The 19,536-nt window shown below is 43.5% G+C and overlaps 1 protein-coding gene across 9 annotated transcripts in view; it reads right to left on the reverse strand.

Moving 5' to 3' along the window:
• The window catches only part of EML1 (EMAP like 1), a 209,710-nt gene that overhangs the window by 46,547 nt on the left and 143,627 nt on the right, over nt 1-19,536 (reverse strand). For 6 of the 9 annotated variants that reach the window (XR_007727182.1, XM_050796683.1, XM_050796678.1 and 3 more), the window contains 4 exons: nt 18,523-18,657; nt 5,998-6,026; nt 5,018-5,074; nt 2,162-2,291 (listed from right to left, as the gene is read on the reverse strand). Coding sequence is in view for 8 of the 9 variants with exons in the window: in XM_050796683.1 (XP_050652640.1) it covers nt 2,162-2,291; nt 5,018-5,074; nt 5,998-6,026; nt 18,523-18,657 (351 nt within the window). In the remaining variant the exon portion in view is untranslated. The remainder of the gene's footprint in view (nt 1-2,161; nt 2,292-5,017; nt 5,075-5,997; nt 6,027-18,522; nt 18,658-19,536) is intronic. The other 3 variants (XM_050796685.1, XM_050796684.1, XM_050796679.1) reach the window with 1 other exon arrangement.

Consider the following 19,536-nt stretch of genomic DNA (forward strand, 5'->3'; position numbering starts at 1 on the left):
CAAAATAGATTCCAAAACAGGTGCAGGTAAATGCCTATGACATTTGAATTTGAAAAAAAAAAAGTATTTTGGGGGAGAAATTTAGGTACAGTGGTAATTTTTAAAAATTTCTAAAGAATATGATTCCATAATCACAAATAGTAATTATTCGAAATGAAGTCACAACAGCTTCAATTTAAACCAACATCTTATAATTTGTGTTCCATGCTTCGCATTAAACAGGTACTCAATAAATATTTGAGGGTGAAAAAAATGGTTTTTTTGCCTTAAAATCTGCATAGACTGAAAGGTGGTCTCTGCAGGCTTCCTCTAAAGTAATAAGAACATGGAAATAAATGGAAAAATAATCAACATTTAATTCACCTTTTTCACAGTTTCTATTTTCTTATCTTTCAGTTGTTTTTTCCCCTGGAAGCTTACTTTTCCAAACCTCATGCAATGAAGCTGCCAGCACCTCTGTTTAAAGAACGTTAGTTATATGGTGATTTAGACTTTTGTGGGCTATATTTTTGGGGAGCCTTTTTGATTGATATGAATATATGTATTTTTGCGACAGGGACTTGTCATGTTACCCAGGTTGGACTGGAACTCCTGGATCCTTCCATCTAAGCCTCTTATACAGCTTGGACTATAGGGGTGCACCACTGTAGCTAGCTTTCTTTTTCTTTTTCTTTTTTTTTTTTTTTTGAGATGGAGTCTCACTCCATTGCCCAGGCTGGAGTGCAATTGCGCCATCTTGGTTCACTGCAAGCTCCACCTCCCGGGTTCACGCCATTCTCCTGCCTCAGCCTCCCGAGTAGCTGGGACTACAGGCACCCACCACTATGCCCAACTAATGTTTTGTATTTTTAGTAGTAGGATGATATCTACATGGCATGTCAATTTCATTTACGTCATTCACTTGACTCCCTTCATTCAGTACTTTGGTATTCATATTTTTCTATCATCCCTTTAGTCAAGGTCACACTTGAAGTTAGGCCACACTTGGTTTAAGGGGAGAATGCTAGTCCTCGTTTCAGGGTACCTCTCTTTCCTTGGGTTTAAAAACTTTTTTGCCAATGTGGTTTAGTTTCAATTTTGGATACTCCCATTTCCTCAATCATAAGGACAATATTTTCTTGCATTGTCACTGTTGTTTCCTTACAAATATAGATAGTGCCTAGTTTTCCATCTGTCCCCGAAAAATTGACTAAATATATGATAGCTCCTGTTAAAAATAATTGGCTTTTGACCGGGCATGGTGGCTCATGCCTATAATCCCAGTACTTGGGGAAGCTGAGACGAGCAGATTGCTTGAGTCCAGGAGATCAAGGACAGCTTGGGCAACACAGGGAGACTCTCTCTCTTAAAAAAAAAAAAAAAAAAATCAGTTCTCATTAGAATCTAAAATTCTACCCATTCTTGATTATTTTCACTGTTTGCTTCTTTATATATTTCTAACTACTATTGTCATTCTTTCGGAAAGAATAAAATTAGCACCAGCAACTAGTGATTCATTTTCTCCTGACAAAGAAAAAATCACTCATACAATCATATAACATCTTCATATTTTCTTTTCAGGAAAATAATGAATATGTATTTGAGCCAGAACCACAGCTATTTCATTCAGGAATGGTAAGTTGGTTCTCCTGATAATAAGCAGCTCTTATGAAGCTCCTACTTTGTTAGAACTCTGTAGGTCTCTAACATATGGTCAATTTTGTTACATTAAGTTTTCAAAAGTAACAGTAAAACTTTTTCTTTCTTTTTTTTTCTTTTTTTGAGACGGAGTCTTGCTCTGTTGCCCAGACTGGAGTGCAGTGGCGCCATCTTGGCTCACTGCAAGTTCCACCTCCTGGGTTCATGCCATTCTCCTGCCTCAGCCTCCCGAGTAGCTGGGACTACAGGCGCCCCCCATCACGCCTGGCTAATTTTTGTGTTTTTAGTAGAGATGGGGTTTCACCTTGTTAGCCAGGATGGTCTCGAACTCCTGACCTCGTGATCCGCCTGCCTTGGCCTCCCAAAGTGCTGGGATTACAGGCGTGAGCCACCGCGCCTGGCCTAAAACATTTTGTTTTTTAAAAGCTTAAGAGGACTTAAGTTTTATGCATTTCTACAGTTAACATCAAGCATTGATTGACTGATAACTTCACGTGAGACGTAATCAGTGAATAAAGGATACACCCATTCCAGCTTGAGTCTCTTGGTTGGAAGTTCTACTTTTGCTTCCAAGCTGTAAGAATCCACTTGATCTTTGGGCATGTACATGGTAACAGGGCGTCCACGAAGAAACATTTTTACATAGCCTTCTTCTACAAAAAGAACAAAGATGTCAATAAGATACCTCAGTGCCCAGCATACCTGAAAACAAATGCTTTATCCTCTCTAGCCTTTCAGTGTAAAAGAGAAACTTTTACCCTTCTGTCATTTCTAATTGATATCTTAGGGAAAAAAGTAACATATAAGTAAACAGTTTGAAACACAAGTTTGCACCTTGTTTTCTTTTGATATTCTGTTTACTTAAGTACATGAGATACCTATGAAATTGTAAAAGGCAGGAAGGAACTTGGTTCCAACAATGATTTTCCATGAGATTTTACTGCTTACACTTTCTTTTATCATCAGGAAGGGAAAAAATACCACCCCCAAACTTCAACTAACACAAGAAATCCACTTAAAGTTTTTGAGTTCAGTGTATACACAATCTCAAAATCCAAATTCACAAATATTTTTCAATATTTAAATGGATTTGTTATATTGCAATGTAAAAATATATCTTTATGTTTTTTTTTTTTTTTTTTGAGATGGAGTCTCAGTCTGTCGCCCAGGCTGGAGTGCAGTGGCGCGATATCGGCTCACTGCAAGCTCCGCCTCCCAGGTTCACGCCATTCTCCTGCCTCAGCCTCCCGAGTAGCTGGGACTACAGGCGCCCACCACCGCGCACGGCTAATTTTTTTGTATTTTTAGTAGAGACGGGGTTTCACCATGGTCTCGATCTCCTGACCTTGTGATCCGCCCACCTCGGCCTCCCAAAGTGCTGGGATTACAGGCGTGAGCCACCGCGCCCGGCCTATGGTATCTTTTAATTGAGCAATTCTTTCAAGTGTAAAGAACACAAAATCAGCAGAAGTGCATGCTAGGATGCAATGCAAAAAGGAAAATGCTCATAGAAAATCTAGAAATGGAAAACAAAAGAACAAAAGACCCATTAGAGAAATCTGGATGAAAAACTCTCTAGAACAAACATTTCTATAATAAAATAACTTTTAATATTTCAATAAATTATAGGGAAAAGTAAGTATCAATAATATATCGACACAGGGTAACTCCTAGACCTTAAAAAGAACATCTTGGGGTGTTCTGACTGGAGTTCTCACGATATGATAAGGGCAAAGTAAATGTCTTGTCAGCTCTGCTCCTGGTGAATTCCACTCAGATTCAGAACTCGCTGAATTCTGAAATTTCACTGCAGATTAAAGGACGTGGTCTTAATGGTATTTAAAATGGGCAGTCGGAACCAGGGATACCTGTACACAACTCAACAGAAAAAGCATCCCCAGGGAGGAAATTGGCGAGGAACAGTTAGGAAATAATTATAGTACAAATTAGTTTTCTAAGTCTTATTCTTAAGGATTTTCAAACAATGCCACATGCAATATTACTTAAAACTCAAGAGGGCACCCCAGTTTCATGTTATTGTGTGCATGCGCTTCAGGTCTTAAATGCATGCATGTGACACACTCTTCACACTGCATATTAAGACTGACGTTGAGTGAGAGTCATGAACGCGATCATCCCTGCCTATATGTGCCAGCCACTGCGTCCCATGGATCCTCCCCTTACAGTATCTCCCACGCTGGTGCCAATTTCCCCAGGTGCACTGGGGCCCCATCACCACAGGCTCTCTTATGGCTCTCCTGGGTCAGTTTACACACTGCTGCCAAACCCACCAAGGCCCAACCAGGTTTTATGGAGCTCTTCCTCCATGTACATTTCTTCACCTGCTCTCTTCCTTGCTGGATCCAGCAGGTCTAAATGCCCTCCTGGGCTCTCACTGCACAGGACCTCATCTGCCACAGACACCCACCCACAGGGATTCTCCTCTGGGGCCAGGCGTGTCTCTTTGCACCCCCCTATACCCTGTTCTGTCTGTGCCACCGCTCAGGCTGTCCTCCTCTGATGCTTCTTCCCTTCCTTAACCCTCACCCAAATATAAGCTCATCAGGGGCTGTGTGGCTACCACAACCAAAGAATCTAAAAGCACCCAAAAGATTGACATTCTTGAAAAGAGGGGCAGGAGACTGGAGTTGACAGCTAAATGAAAAGGGATTCTAGCAACTCTCTTTGTAAGAGAATCAATCCTGCCAGGAAGCTCGCAGAATGTAGGTTAGGAATAAAGACAATATAATTCTATTTCCACAACACATAAAAAAGCACACCATGAATGTATATAACCAATGTCTATGAAATATCCACCTGAGTCGCTCACAGGCATGTGATGATTAAGAATCCTTAGGACTGAGCTTACTTACTGCACAATTTTAACTTACTGAACTAGGCAAAAAAAGCACTGAAGTTGGCCTTGGCACTGTTTTGTACTGGTGATTCAGACAGGCTACATCTAAAACCAAAATGCAGCCAGGGAAAGCAGTGTTCGTTCCAGGCAGGTTAGGATAACAGCACACACGCCACCAAACCCAAAGGCGCTAGTGGGAAGAGGCCAGCAGCAGTGCATGGTACCAAGTCAAACAGTGGGACATCCAGGGGTGGCCCTATAGCTCTCTTAAGGTTTATATAGATGAAAAAAAATTCCTGCAATCAGCCAATAACCAATTGGGATCCAAATTACAGCCACTTATTAAAGCCCATCCAAGTAAATGCTCAGGGATGCGTTTAACTTAAAATGAATCGAAGTGGTTTGCAACACAAAAACATTTTCATACAAGGAGAGCATCTGTTTGCCTGTATGAAAAAGGTTTCTGTAGCCTGGGTAACAGCTTTGCTCAGAGAGCTATGAGGTTTCAGAAATGCTGCCTACCTTTGCAGTGTGTCACCCGGCGTTTCCCTTGTGATTTCGGAGACAGAGACAGAAGGGCTAGACAAAGAGACGGTGGAGTACTGCAAGTGTGGCTGGCCTGCCTGCCCAGAGCCCGGAGCCCTCACTAGCCCACAGGCCAACACCTGACCTGCCCCCCAATCTTAAAATCTGGACACGGTTCAGGGATCCTGACAAGTGCGCTCACGATGTGACCCTGCGAGCTTACAGCAATTACATTTTCAGTGAGTAGTTTCATGCTTCCTGAAAATGAAATGAACACTAAAGCACATGCTGATAAATACAAAACTTTGACTTTTATGTTTTAATTCTGAACTTAGGAAAAAAACTAGAACAATTAAAATTAAATGAATGTATTTAATCAATTACGTACTTGTCCTTTTTTTTTTTGCATTTTAAATGCATTTCTAAATAAGGTTAAGATGCTATACAACAGCATCTACCTTATTACAAAAGGTGTTAAAAAAGATATATGGAAAGATATACATGAACTATTAGTTTGCAGTTTAGGAGATCATAGGCAGAAAAAGAAAAGCTACTTTTAGACAGTTATGTAACTTGATGCATAAGAACCTTTCCCCTAAGAGAAATGCAAATGTTGATAACAGAATCCAGTTAGTAAGGAAGGAATAACCAAGGCAACAGACACCTTTTAATCTAGAAATTCCATCATGGCATAGGTGGTGGCATTCCACTCTCCTCCTTATTGGCATGTCTTACACATTGGTTTTGGAGAGGTAGGTGAAGGGTTTGCTCTTTACGACTGTTTAAAGGCAGTCTCACTGTCACTAGCTGAGCCATTCAACCGCCACGTACAAAGCTGACAGCACCCATCTGATCTGCACAAACCAAAGCTCCTGTGTGTTCCAAGGCGGCCCCTGAAGCTGGCTACTTCTTTTCTGTCCCTTGAGTTCTGAGGAAACGAGTGAGGGGTTCCCATACAAAAATTAAATCAGACTTACCTGCACTGAATACAGGCTCCTTGGGTTTGCTGTGAAAAAAAACCAAAAACAGTTTTTAAAGGGCACTGTGGGTGTTTAATCTCATTCGCTTCAGACCCCACAGCCACGGCTGCAGTAGTCTGCCACACAAATGCTGCATAAGTTAGACATGTTAATAAGAAAAACGCAACCAATTTCACTGCAAAAAGGAACACGCATAAACAATCTCATAGGTGCAAGAGACTGCACTCCTAACTTTATCACCAAACTTGGGCTTTTTATGAGTGCAAATAAGTGTTTCGGGGAGGAAAAAATGTGGCTAATCAAGATGGGAATGACCCTGTCTAAATGTGTAAAAAGGGTTGTTTTTATTCCCCACACTCTTCTGACAGATTATTTAAAGAACTTATTTAAAACTAGCACATTCCTGACAAAAGATTTTTTGGTGAGGCCTTTTAGAGCTCACCTCCTAAGCGGATTGCTGTTCTAGGAAGACAAGTAGGTGAGCATAAGGTAGAAAGAGGAGAGGGGAACACCAGGGTCTGGTGTTCTCAGCCATCTCTCAGGAGAGGTGGGGACACCCCTGCTGACTTCAGTCACCCTGGGCACCCACCATGAGCAGGTGAGACCACCCCATGGCAGTGCTTGGGAAACCAAACTCAGGAATCAGTCAAAGACAGACAGCTGCAGACAGACTAGACATTCCTAGGAGCAAGCACCCCACAGGAGAAACTTCCACGAGCGGTCCCTGGGGGCACAAGGAGAGGCAGCCGCCACTGCAGACCCACTACTTCCTGCCAGGGGCACTCCTCCCATGACACCATCTTTGGGGAGATGGTACCATCTCCATTCCAGACAGGGACAGGGAGACCCAGGGAGCTCAGGGAGGGGGGTGACCCCTTGATCTCAACTTTGACTCCAAAGTTCATGCTTCGCACCACTTAGCTTCCCTGACTTCCACCTGCTTTAAGATACAGAGCGAGACACAGGAAGTAAACGGATGTCACTGCTTTTACCATAGTGCCTTAAATGCTGCTAGGAGCACATATGCATTGTGTGCGTGCGTGTGTGTGTGTGTGTGTGTGTGTGTGTTTAAAACAAAAACTTGAGCAGATATATTCCTAATATTACTCCTCAATTTTTGACTTGAAACACAATGAAAAACAGCAGGAATAAAAACTATCCTTAATCTCATGATGTAGTAAATAATATTGTATATTAATATTCTTGATTTCCAGACAATTTCATGTAGCACATGGAGTGGGGCAGGGGAGCCTACTACTTTCCTGATGCTTTAGAAGTGGTTTACTTTGTTCAAACGTGTTTTAAGTAGTTTTATATTAAGTTTTAGCTTCCTACACTCTAAACTGTGGTCATTGAAAATACTACTATAAAGGCATGGCACAGCCTTTGAACCTAAAAGCCTGGGTCTTACATTGGCCTACAAGGCCCTATCCAATCTCCACTTAACCCCTGTATTCTTCCGAGCTCATCTCCCTTCACTATATCCCTGCTGTTCTGGGAACCTGGTCCAGCAGGCTCCATGTCAGGCGCTGGCTCACGGTCCCTCCTGGACCATCCTCCCTGAAGTCAGCCACTCTCAGGCCACTGCTTTAGCCGTGCTCCATACTGAACGTGCTCCATCACATTCCCTGCTCCATACTGAAACTCTCCTCAGGCCCTGCTCGCCGCACCCCCCGCCCCTCCTGCTTTATTTTTCTCTACAGCACTTATTTGCCCCCTGCCTTCATTTTGTTTCTCCCACCAGGAGGCAATGCCACAGGGGCAGGGATCTTTCTGTTCATGACTGTATTCCCAGGGCCTTGGACAGCAGACAGCGGCTGCCCTGGTGTGAGGCCTGGAGCTCCTGTGGAATTCCTCTTGGTTCTCCATCTTCAGTCTTCAGCAGGCCCCCAGGATCTGTGCCTGGTGGGTGGTGGTGGGGTCTGCTCTCAGCAATCCTGCCTCTCCCTGGGGCACAGACAGCTGCTGCCTGGAACATGGTCTGGGGCTTGGTGTGCAGATGGAGTTTCTCTCTGTCCTCCAGGTCCCCAGACCTCACTAAACACCCATCCCTCAAAGGGCTCTCTCTCAGCTTTCCTCATCCTTCCTTCCGGGGTGGCCAGCTGCTGCCTGGCCCTTAGTTCAAGGCCCTGAGTGTGGAGAACGTCTCTCGGCTTTCCTCTTGGCGTGCCTCTGCCTCAGTTGGTCTCTCTCAGCCTCCTGTCCGGCTTCCAGTCCACCATGTACACTCACTGAGGTCCAGGGAAAAGCGGAGTGCATGTGAGCAGGGCGAGGGTTCCCCTGTGCCAGAGCCCCTGAGGACTCTGAACTCTCCTGCCAGTCCACACTCAGCCTTTCCTAATTCTGCAGCTCCAGGTGTTTTCCTACTCCCATCTACGAGGGCTCCCCTTTTCTTCCCGCCGCTCTGCCAAAGACAAAAGCAGCCATGGGGCCTGTCCCTCCTCAGAGGGGATTGCCACTTTTCAATAACATTCAGTTCATTATACCACTTTCTGTCCTCGGCTCCATGGTGGGCTTACACTAGCTATGATACTGTAGATACCTGAATTGTTCTCATTTTTAGGGTGGGAGTGACATTCTTGTCATTTTCTGTGTGCTAAGCAGAAGCAGAAGAAATCTTAACTCCAAATTTCACATATATTATTAGATTTACAGGCAGAAGGAGGTGAGAACAGAAGGAAAGCTAAGACAAAAGACTACGAGGCAAATCTAATTACAGAAACATAATCAAAGGGAAGCCAGGTATGGAATCAAAAGATAGGAAAACTATTTTTTTTTATCATGACTTTGATCACAAAAGTAGAATGATGCAAAAGCTATGAACACAGAAATGAGAAATTCAGAACTTGCCCTAGAGACAGAAAAAAGCAATTATGAACTATGTTCTTCCTACAAAGAGAAAATCTGCAGGGGAATCTGAACTCTCCATACAGGGAAGCTCATGGACCTTTGACACTGAAGAACTGTAAGAGGAAGAATGAAAGATTTCTATTAACAGATAAGGTAGCAGAAATGTTAACAACTAAGGTCACTGAGAGAGGTATCAGGTGGTACTAAAATGCTTACATTTCTTTAAATCATGCTCTAAACAATGTATCACTTTGTGGTACGCTGTATTTAGAAATATACTACTGCTATGTTTTATTATTTTAGAAAGTTGAGTTTTTGTTGGAAAAACCCAGCATATTTGCTTTAGAACCCATTACTCCTGCCAATGCACCACTACCTGTCCTAAAAGGCAAGCCTGGGAGGAGGTAATTTCACTCATGCATGCAAATCTCAGAATATAAACCCATAAAACGATGATGAATCTTCTGAACAACTGATAGAAAGGCAAACCCACAGATGTGCAGTGATAACCAGAAGAGAACATTAAAGCCACTGTGGCCTCTCCACAAAGTCTGTTGACGGGAGTCATGTGCAGAAAGTGCATTTTCTAGAATGCACAGCCACTCGAATTGAGAGTGCGTCCTTCAGACCCAGCACTATTTGAAACCCGCTTGGGCGGTGAATTCACTTGGAGTGGGAGATGATCGCTTCTCAAGGTATTATGTAATTCATCTCTGATTCCCCATTTCTTGATGTGAGCTCGATGGAAAAAATTAAGTGGGTGACTTAACATCCCCTCAACAGCTGGGCTGTGGCTCCATGGTGGGGGGTGTGTGTCGGTGGGGAGAATGCCCAGGCCTGTCCTAGGAAGGGTGAAGGAGCACCAGCTGCAGAATGAGGCTTCATTCATCCCTTGCCCAGTGTGGAGTCAATCAAGATGTCCTGCACCTGCCTCTGAAGCCAATGACAGAACTAAGCCCGGAGGAGAGAAAGGATTTCTCCTCTGGTGAACAAACTCTCAGCGCTTGGCTATTCTGGTGTTAAGTTGTGGCCAATGTCTCCGAGACGAACTCCAGTGCAGTTCTTACTGCTTATAAGGAGATTTGTTGAAAGAGCTTGGCTGTATGCTCCCTTGAGCTGCATGGTTCAAGAGCTGATGTAAGATATAAGCAGTCATGAGGGCTCACGGAGGATGAGGTACACTTGAATCTTCACCAGACCAGCAGCTGTATGGGGAGATGGCAGGAGAACACTAGACATCTGCCCCAAGGAAAAATTCCTGCCCTGAGCTGGGAGGCTCACACCAAGACACCAGTGCAGTCAACACCGCAGAGATAGCTGTGAACACGTATGTCAAAATTCAAATCCCTGAATGTGCTCACTATGGACTTGGGGCACAAGGATGGTCTGAGTGGTTGGTTTTTACTTATCTGATAAAGCTCCTGTTTGCTGCACCGTAGACTGGTATTTACAAGGAGAGTCCAGTGGACAACGTGTCCAGGCTGCAACTCAACAGATGTGCCTCTCCTCTGTGGGCAACTGCTCTTAGCTCTTTCATCTACATTAACTAACTTAACCCCATGTTCCTGAAAGAGGGCTCTGAGGCCAGATCCTGCAGGTCTTTTGACACGTGGTGACATGTGTGAAAGTCCTGGGCAAATATGATCAGAGTGGAACTAATAGGAGCCACATGCTGTTTGAGCAGAGATACTTGCTTTTGAAAATGATTAATAAGACTTGATAGAGAAAGAATCCATTCCGAAGTCAAACATGCGATTTCTCTAAAATTTATTCATCCAGAACAAGTTTGGCTCTTGGAATAACATGACTTCTTTTTATTTTTTGAGACAGGGTCTGGCTCTGTCACACAGGCTGGAGTGCAGTGGTGTGATCTCGGCTCACTGCAACCTCTGCCTCCTGGGCTCAAGCCATCCTCTCACCTCAGCCTCCCAAGTATCTGGGACTACAGGCATATGCCACCAAACCTGGCTAATGTTTCTAATGTTTAGATTTTTTTTTGTTGAGACAGGGTTCCACTATGTTGTCCAGGCTGGTGTCAAACTCCCGGGCTCAAATGATCTGCCTGCCTTGGCCTCCCAAAGTGCTGGGATTCCAGGTGTGAGACACTGGGCTCGGCCACACGATTGTTTTTAAAAACGACTTCACGTGATGAAATAAAGTTCCTGCTGGAAGCCAGAATACTCTACCATGGAAATAATGACTCTATAAAAATTGTCCTTAAGCAGCTTTTTATTAGAAATAGGGTCATTTAAGAACCATCTATTCAAAATGTTTAAAAGTTGCTGGAGACTTTACTGGCGACAAAAGCGACTGCTTCATAGACATTTCCAACCAATACTTCCAGCTTAACATGGTGGAAGGAGAACACATTTTGAGGCCAGCTGGATCTGTGCTCTAGGGCTTGGGTGAGGGGCTTCGCCTCTACCAGCTTAATATCCTTAAACTAAAAATGGGAATAAAACCACTGTGAGGAACAGGTTATTGGCACGATTAAATAAGATGTGTTACAATGCGTCCAACATGTGTTATTAATTAATATGGCTTCCCTCTTCCTTCTCTTTTCACTGCAAAAATCTTTGTATTTCCAGACTCCTCACCTACCAGTCTCAAAACTAAAACAATATAAAGAATATTAGCACTTATTATTTTGAAATTTATTAAAACATAAATGACCCCATGGCTTGAAGAGTGAAACATTTTTTTCAGTAAAAAGATGCTTAAGTCTCTTATCTTCCAGTGTAAAATGTAGTGTTAAAATTGTCTACCCATAGGTGGTGCTGTTTACATAGTTCTTGAATAGCTGTGGCTTTGAAGTGAAATGCAGTCATGGGCCAGACACAGGGGTGTTACTGTCAATGAGGGACCACAGAGATGTCCGTGGTCCCACAAAATTATAATACTGTATTTTTACAGTATCTTTTCTATGTTTAGATACACCAATATTTAACACTGTGTTACCACTGCCTGTAGTATTCCCTACAGTCACGTGCTGTACAGGTCTGTAGCCCAGGAGCAGCAGGGCTAGACCATCAGGATGGACCATGAAGTTTTCTGTAAACACACATTCTACGATGTTCACACAACGAGGAAACACCTAACGATGCATTTCTCAGAACGTGCCTGTCATTAAGCGATGCCTGGCCATATACAATATCCTTCCATCCATTCAACAAAGTTATTGAGCATTCATGTTCGCCAGGCACTGTGCAAAGTCTAGAGAATGGCACTGCCTGGGCCCCCAGAGCCTAAGGGAGGGCAAGGGGTGTGTGCAGTGTGGTGGAGGGAGGAGAGCTACAGAGTCACAGATAAAGTTAACAGGCAGTTACAACACCATCTGAAAAGCATTGCTCTCAGAATAGAGGGCCGGGGGAGGCTCCCAGAAAAAAGAGGATCCTGAGTTGGGTCTCGAAGGATGAGCTGGAGTTCATCAAACACAGTCACCTTCCCTACTCCCACCCCCAGTTCCAGATACATCCGCCTGTCACTTGGGAGAGGGAAAAACCCCTCCCCCTCCTAAGTGCTAGAAGGTGTTTGCCTCAGAACAATTCATTAAGCTACGAATTTGCTTGTGTGGTTTTCTACATCTGTGCTTTATTTTACGATAAAGTAAAAAGAATTTTCTAAATATGCTATCTTCTTTCTTAGGTCGGCATTTCTTTAATTAGGTCTGGGCTTGATCGCCTATTCATGCGTTAAGGGCCACTGGTATTTCCTTCTCAGTGAGCGCCTGTGCAGACCCTTCACCATTTTTCTATTCCATGGATTATCTTGTTCTCCCATTTGTGAGTCCTTTGTGAATTAAGCAAAGTGGCCCTGCAGGCATTGTGCCACTGACATTTGTTAGGAGAATGAGTCTTTCTGTGCTGCTCCTTCCCACTCCCCGCCATGCCTTGGACTACGTTCTGTACACAGCAGGTGATCCAGAAGTCCAGACAGCAGTGGAACTGAAAGAGCAAGGTGAGAACAATTTTCAGAATTTCTGATTCCTCACTTTTCAGGCTGGGATAAAGGCAGAAACAAGAGCTGGGGAATTACAAGACATCCCCAAGAAAAAAGGCCCTGCAAGCAGGGGAGTGGGAGGGACACAAGTGTGCAGGCCTCAACTCCAATAAATAGTCTGGGATGCAGACGTGGCACTCACAGCTGCCACTGTGACGGGCTGACCGCAGACCACCTCTGCACTGAGGCTCCTATGCATAAGATCTTAGGCACCCTGTGAGGCAGGTACCACTTTTACTGCTACTGAGGAAAACCCCAAAGAGATTAAGTCACTTGTTCACAATGACAAAGCAAAGTGGCAGAGTTGGGATTAACACTTGGTTGTGGCAATAAAGGCCCATCATTTTAACCTTCTTTTGTTATAGTGATCAGGGCAACAAGATTCATTCGATAAATGCTTGTGGAGCACCTACTGTGTGCTGGGCATTGTTGTAGATGGCGGCCTGGTCTGAGTGGATTAGTGAAACTTGTTCGGTACTTACATGTCCAACTAAAGTACTTCGGGCTGGAAACACGATGAACCACGTCTAAAATAACACTGCAAGAGTGTATTTATTCACACAAAGACATGCTCATACAGCAAATGAAGAAGGGATCACAAAATAGGCACAAGAATGGCATTTATGTCAAAATTACACACTACACTCATAGAGCACCCTGCAAATAAAAGTCCACGTGGAAATGTAATGACTGTTGGCTGTGAGTTCGCTGCGTGGTGAGACTGCAGGTGATTTTCATTTCTTCCTTCTTGTGCATCTAGTTTTTTTTTTTTGAGAAAGGGTCTCACTCCCATTGCCCAGTCTGGAGTACAGTGGTACGATCACGGCTCACTGTAGTCTCAACCTCCCAGGCTTGAGCAATCCTCCCATCTCAGCCTCTCAAACAGGTGGGACTACAGGTATGCGCCACCAAGCCCAGCTAATTTCTGTATTTTTTTGTAGAGATGGGGTCTTGCCATGCTGTCTAGGCTGGTCTTGAACTCCCGGGCTCAAGTGCTCCACCTGCCTCAGCCTCCCAAAGTGCTAGGATTATAGGAGTAGGCCACCACACCCGGCCTAGATTTTCTAAAACAAGTTACTTGTATAATAAATACATGCCCTCAAAAAAGGAAAAAATCTTGCTGGGGAAAAGTGAGCAATGTGTTGGAGAGGCATGGGTGTCAGGGCACAAGAAGGAATGAGGAGCTGGCGGATGAAGGGCCCGGAGCCCCAGCCAAGGAGTAATGTTGAGCTGACGGCAGCAGTGAGCAGCAGTGAGCAGCAGTGATGCCATCGTAAAGGAAAAACAACTTTGCGCCCTGAAGAACCCTGAGGTGAAATAGTCAGAAGACAATTTTACCAAATGCTAGAGCTTTAGAGAGGACAGGCACTCAAGGTGTCCAGCCCAGGGGTTCTCGACTTGACAGCTGTGATATGGGGCTGTCTGATCCTGGGGTTGAGGGGGCACAATACAAAAGGGCACCACACCTAACATGTCAACGTCTTCACTATGTTGAGGTGTTTTTTTTAATGTTTGTTGACTCCAAAGATGGGCAGTTTATATCACACTTGTCCAACCCACAGCCCACAGGCCACATGCGGCCCAGGATGACTTTGAATGTGGCCCAACACACATTTGTAAACTTTCTTAAAACATGAGATGTTTTTGGCAAATTTTTTTTTTTTGGCTCATCAGCTATCAATAGTGTTTGTGTATTTTATGTGTGGCCCAAGACAATTCTTTTAATCTGGGGAAGCCGAAAGTCCAGGGACACCCCTGATTTATATGTATGTGACAGCAAAGTTTCTAACACATGACTGAAACATCCTTACTCTAACAAAATCAACTCATTTCAACAACTTCTCAGTAAAGCTGAAACAGCGTCTTGCTTATAAAGTTGACATAGCTCATTCCCCTAAGACTTAACAAAAGGGGAACCAGTTTGATAATTGAAACGCTTTATCAATCTAGCAACATCTAACATGAACTGTGCTTCTAAATAAGCAGCCAATTTTCTATTGGGGATAAAATACTTTTTTAATTGAAAAATATCTCTATCAGATTAGTTTACTGGCTACATTTTACAAGCCTTCCATCACAATGTTATTGCCAATTCCCTATTTGAATGTCGTATTTCATGATGACATGAATCACTATGTAATTAATACTCATTTATCATCAATAGTACATAAAGTAAAATATTATCATATATTGCTTTTGTTTATAATAGAGGTTTTGTTGATGCAAAGATTAAATGCTGTTAAATTTTGTGGCTTGTTACAAAGTATTTGAAAAAGTTAAACATTCTAAGATAAAGGTCTTCCTTATCACAAGAAAGACTCCAATCTAGTGACCGTTTGTAAAGAAAATGAAACATGGGAGCAAGAAGACTGAAACCATCATAAACAATACAGTTTTGGCTGGGCGCGTGCCTCACACCTGTAATCCCGGCACTTCGGGAGGCCGAGGAGGGTGGATCACGAGGTCAAGGGCTCGAGACCATCCTGGCCAACATGGTGAAACTCCGTCTCTACTAAAAATACAAAACTTAGCTGGGCGTGGTGGCACACACCTGTAGTCCCAGCTACTAAGGAGGCTGAGGCATGAGAATTGCATGAACCCAAGAGGCAGAGGTTGCAGTGACCCAAGATTGTGCCGCTGCACTCCAGCCTGGAGACAGAGTAAGACTCTATCTCAAACAAAAGAAAAAGAAAAAGAATATAGTTTTATGAAAGCAAAACGTGTAATTACTTTAAAATAAAGTATCTCGGAAAAGGTTAATGTTTAGGACTTCACAAACACTATTATTTGTGTTCAATAGTAAGATTTGTATAATTTATACAGAATGGCTTTCTATCTACTGTAATTATTATTATTGAGAAATATATGTGCTGAGATGGAACCATTTTTCTGAAGTAAAGGGAGCCTTTTTCTCATTTGCGCCTAAGTGCCATATGTGCTAACGACAGCTTTGCACATGGCGTGTGAGAAACTGTGAGCTTTATGGCTAATAATCTGTCACGGCTGCAAGTTAAAGCACTGCCTGTGTGAATGATTTGCTTCTTCTACAAAGCAGCACAGGGTGGAAGCCATCCCTATGACGTCAGCACTCTCACTCACGTGCACCCTAACGAGCCTTCCTGAGTGGAAGAGAAGGGGGCTCCGGAACAGCGGGCAGGCTGGGATCGCACGCAGCCCACAGACCAGCTCCCGCCCGACGCCTTATTTAAGAACTGTAAGCATCACGAAGATTTACAATACTTTATCTCCCCCAACTATGTTAGACACAAGTGCAACGCGGATTGTGACAAAATCTAACACTTTCATCTCACAAATGAGGAAAATAAAAAGGGAGGGATTGTAGAAAATCTCACCGATTACTTTCCTCTGCTCCACACAAGCCTGTCTTTATAACAACCATCACAGCGATGATGACCATTTACTGAGTGCCAAGCTCTATGCTGGGTATTTTCCTACAAGTTAGCTCATTTATAAGATTCAAGGGAATTAGGTATAAAATCTCTAATTTGCAGAGGAAAAAATTGAGCTTGGAGACGTTAAGGCAGAACTGGATACACACCCAGACCTTTCTTTTACTGCAGAGCCTCTGCCCTTTCCACCATGTCTTGCTGCCTACACGAATCCAACAAGGGCAATCTTTTAAATCACAGGACAGCCTGCAGGAACAATGGACACATCGAGTGAACGATGGGGAAGAGGCATGCCATCTTGAGTCCACTGAATGCAGTCATGTTTAAAAACAGAAATTACGTGGGGGCCCACCTCCCTACTCCTTTCCTTCCCCGTGTCCCATCCTCGAGAGTGGCGTTTCTCAGCAAGACTCTAGCTCTGCTTTGGTGCTAGGGTCAAAGCAGCCTAAGCATGGGGCTGCACACGTGGGAATACAGAGAAAGAAAGGCGGGAAGGGGTCACGCAGCCACTGAATTACGAGCTTGACCTTCACTTCTACCGCATCTTAGCTGCTTCTTTCTGAGTTACCACAGCACTTACTCCCATGCGTCCCTGTCAGGAACAGCAATTGCCGAAGAGGAGACAGTGACTGTCTCTGAAAGCCCTTCGGTGCACCATGCGCGAAACTCGGCCAGTTCTGCGCTCTGCTCGCCTCAACCACACCTGGGTTCTAACGAGACACAGAATTTCTTTTTAAATGGACATGTTTAGTTGCCTGAATTAGTTTGGGAACATGATTAGTAAATTTTCCCAGTCCCTCATTTCCAAATCAAAATTTCCTACTGTGGCGTTTTTCAAAAATCTCTTTGTAAATATCTTCTGTGGAAATATTTACCCAGCACATTTACCAAAGCCATAGGATTTTAAAGATAAAACGGATCTGGAGTTTACACAATGCAGATTCTTTTTGGAAATTCTTAATAAAAATCAGATGTGCAGAGGAGGAGCCAAGTCTCTAAGAACTGCCAAGATCTAGACATTTCAGGTCAACTTCCGAGCTTACCCTGAATTCAAAGCAGCTTTGGGCTGCGCTGCGCCTCCCACTAACTCACACTCTGTTGCCATTGTAACCACTTGGCCTCATTTCCAAGGTATTATCACCCCATTAGCATAATCTTCTGATAAGAAGTACTAATAGTCTAAATGAGAAGAAGACAGAACCCATGTTAATGGTTTTTTAAATTGTTAATTGACCGTGGACCTGACCTGCTATAGATATGAGAAGTGTCTCTATGTTTTCTACAACAGACATCTTTTAGGAATAAAACTGAAAAAGAGTTTAAGCTTCCTTTATAGGACTGAATCACCATGGATTTACAAACTTGGAATTTTTACAGCCTGTGGGTTGGAGTCGATTGCTTTATGACTAAGCCTTCTCCTGACATGAACATTTGGGGAAAAAAACACATGCTTAGCCTCTGAAGCTGAAATTCCTTCCTAAGCTTTACTAAACAGAGAGAATAAAATTAAAGTACAGTGTTTAAAAAGTGAGAACAAAGTACAATGTTAGGTAAAAATACATAGAGAAACTGGATTTTCTTTACAGAGTACATTATATAGATATAAATGTATTATGTAGACACAAAACAAGCTGCTAAAATGCCAAAAAGCAGCATTCAGGAATAAAATGTTAGTATGAGTTTCACCAATACTTATCATAATCCATTACAAACTAACCTCATAGACAAATTCAAAATTTGGAGTCCATGTATTTCACGAAACCATTAAGAAAAATGGTTCACATTTCTGGTGTTAGCATCAATATTAAACATAGCCTCTGATAAATCATAAAATTACAACTTTTCAGCCACTCTGTCTCAGAAAATACTGCTGACAAACTTAAAGCAGTCCATTAAAATGAACTTTAAAAGGTCAGGAGAGTGTACTAGAAATAGAAGGTGCTCACATAGAAATTCAGAATGGCTTCCCCAGTTCCAGGTACTTGGTACTAAGAAATTCTCAGGAACTACTTATGTCTACATGAGAGTGCTGGGAATCTGAGTGACAGTTTTTCTACCTGCGCAGTAGTTTGTGTGAACTGTGCCTGGCAGCTGCCCTCAAATGGCTGTTTGATTAGTGCCTACAAATATCTGAGGAGAAGGCCTTCTTCTCCAAGAGTGCTCCTAGCTTGATGGAATATGAGGGGATCTTCTGACTCCTCTCTGGGGACAAGCGGTGCTAAAATATCTGAACAGCAGGAACCAAGAGATAAGACGTCCTTACCTTTCACTGTTCTTTTTGCCACTAGAAGAGCTGCTGGTAGAGCCTGTGCGATTCCGGTTTCCTTTGGAATCCCCATTGCTTTCTCTTCGACCCCCAGGAGATACTCGTTCAGAAGAGCTGGTCCTCTTGATGTTACTAAGGGTGGAATGTAAGTGACAGTGAACTCCTTAATATCGTGATTTTATTTTATTGCGATGCACACAAATACATACATAGAACATCATCCTTCCACGTGGATATTCAAAAGATAGGCCTAGCTACGGAGATCAAAAAGCTTTTCAGAGTGTCACATGGAATAACACCTCTGCTCTCTGCCTCTGTACTGAGGCCACTAGTACAGTTCACAGTCATGGAGGAAACTGAGACATTAAGACTTCAACAGTACCGTGTGAGAGCACTCCAGGGCCTTCCAGGGAGGCAATCCTGCCCCTGAGCAGGCTTCACTCTCCTGGGATGTCCAATCTTTTGGTTTCTGTGGGCCACATTGGAAGAAGAAGAATGAATTGTCTTGGGCCACACATAAAATATACTAATGCTAGCGACAGCAGATGAATTAAACACAAAAAAAAACTTGCAAAAAAATAGAGTATTAAGAAAGTTTACAAATTTATGTTGGGCCACATTCAAAGCCGTCCTGAGCCACATACGGCCCATGGGCCGGCAGGCTGGACAAGCTTGGCCTAGATGGTGCTGTGCAACCCAGGGGGATGGTGCCCCCAGGAGACATCTGGCCATGTCTGGAGACATCCTTCTGCTGCCACAGCTGGGGAGGGACTGCTACTGGCATGTAGTGGGTGGAGGCCAGGGGTGCTGCTAAAAATCCTACGCAGCCCGGGATGGCCCCTCCACAAAGTATCACCTGGCCCAGACGTCAACAGTGCTGATGCTGAAGAAATCTGGCCTAAAGGCACGCGTGGGACAAATGCTAACAGGATGCCACAGGTAATGACAGAAATGTTCCACCCTATGCAAGATGCCTTCGTTTGGAGGTGGTGTCCATGTAAGTGGCCAACT

Source organism: Macaca thibetana, chromosome 7, assembly GCF_024542745.1.
Source record: "Macaca thibetana thibetana isolate TM-01 chromosome 7, ASM2454274v1, whole genome shotgun sequence".
Classification (NCBI taxonomy): domain Eukaryota; kingdom Metazoa; phylum Chordata; class Mammalia; order Primates; family Cercopithecidae; genus Macaca; species Macaca thibetana.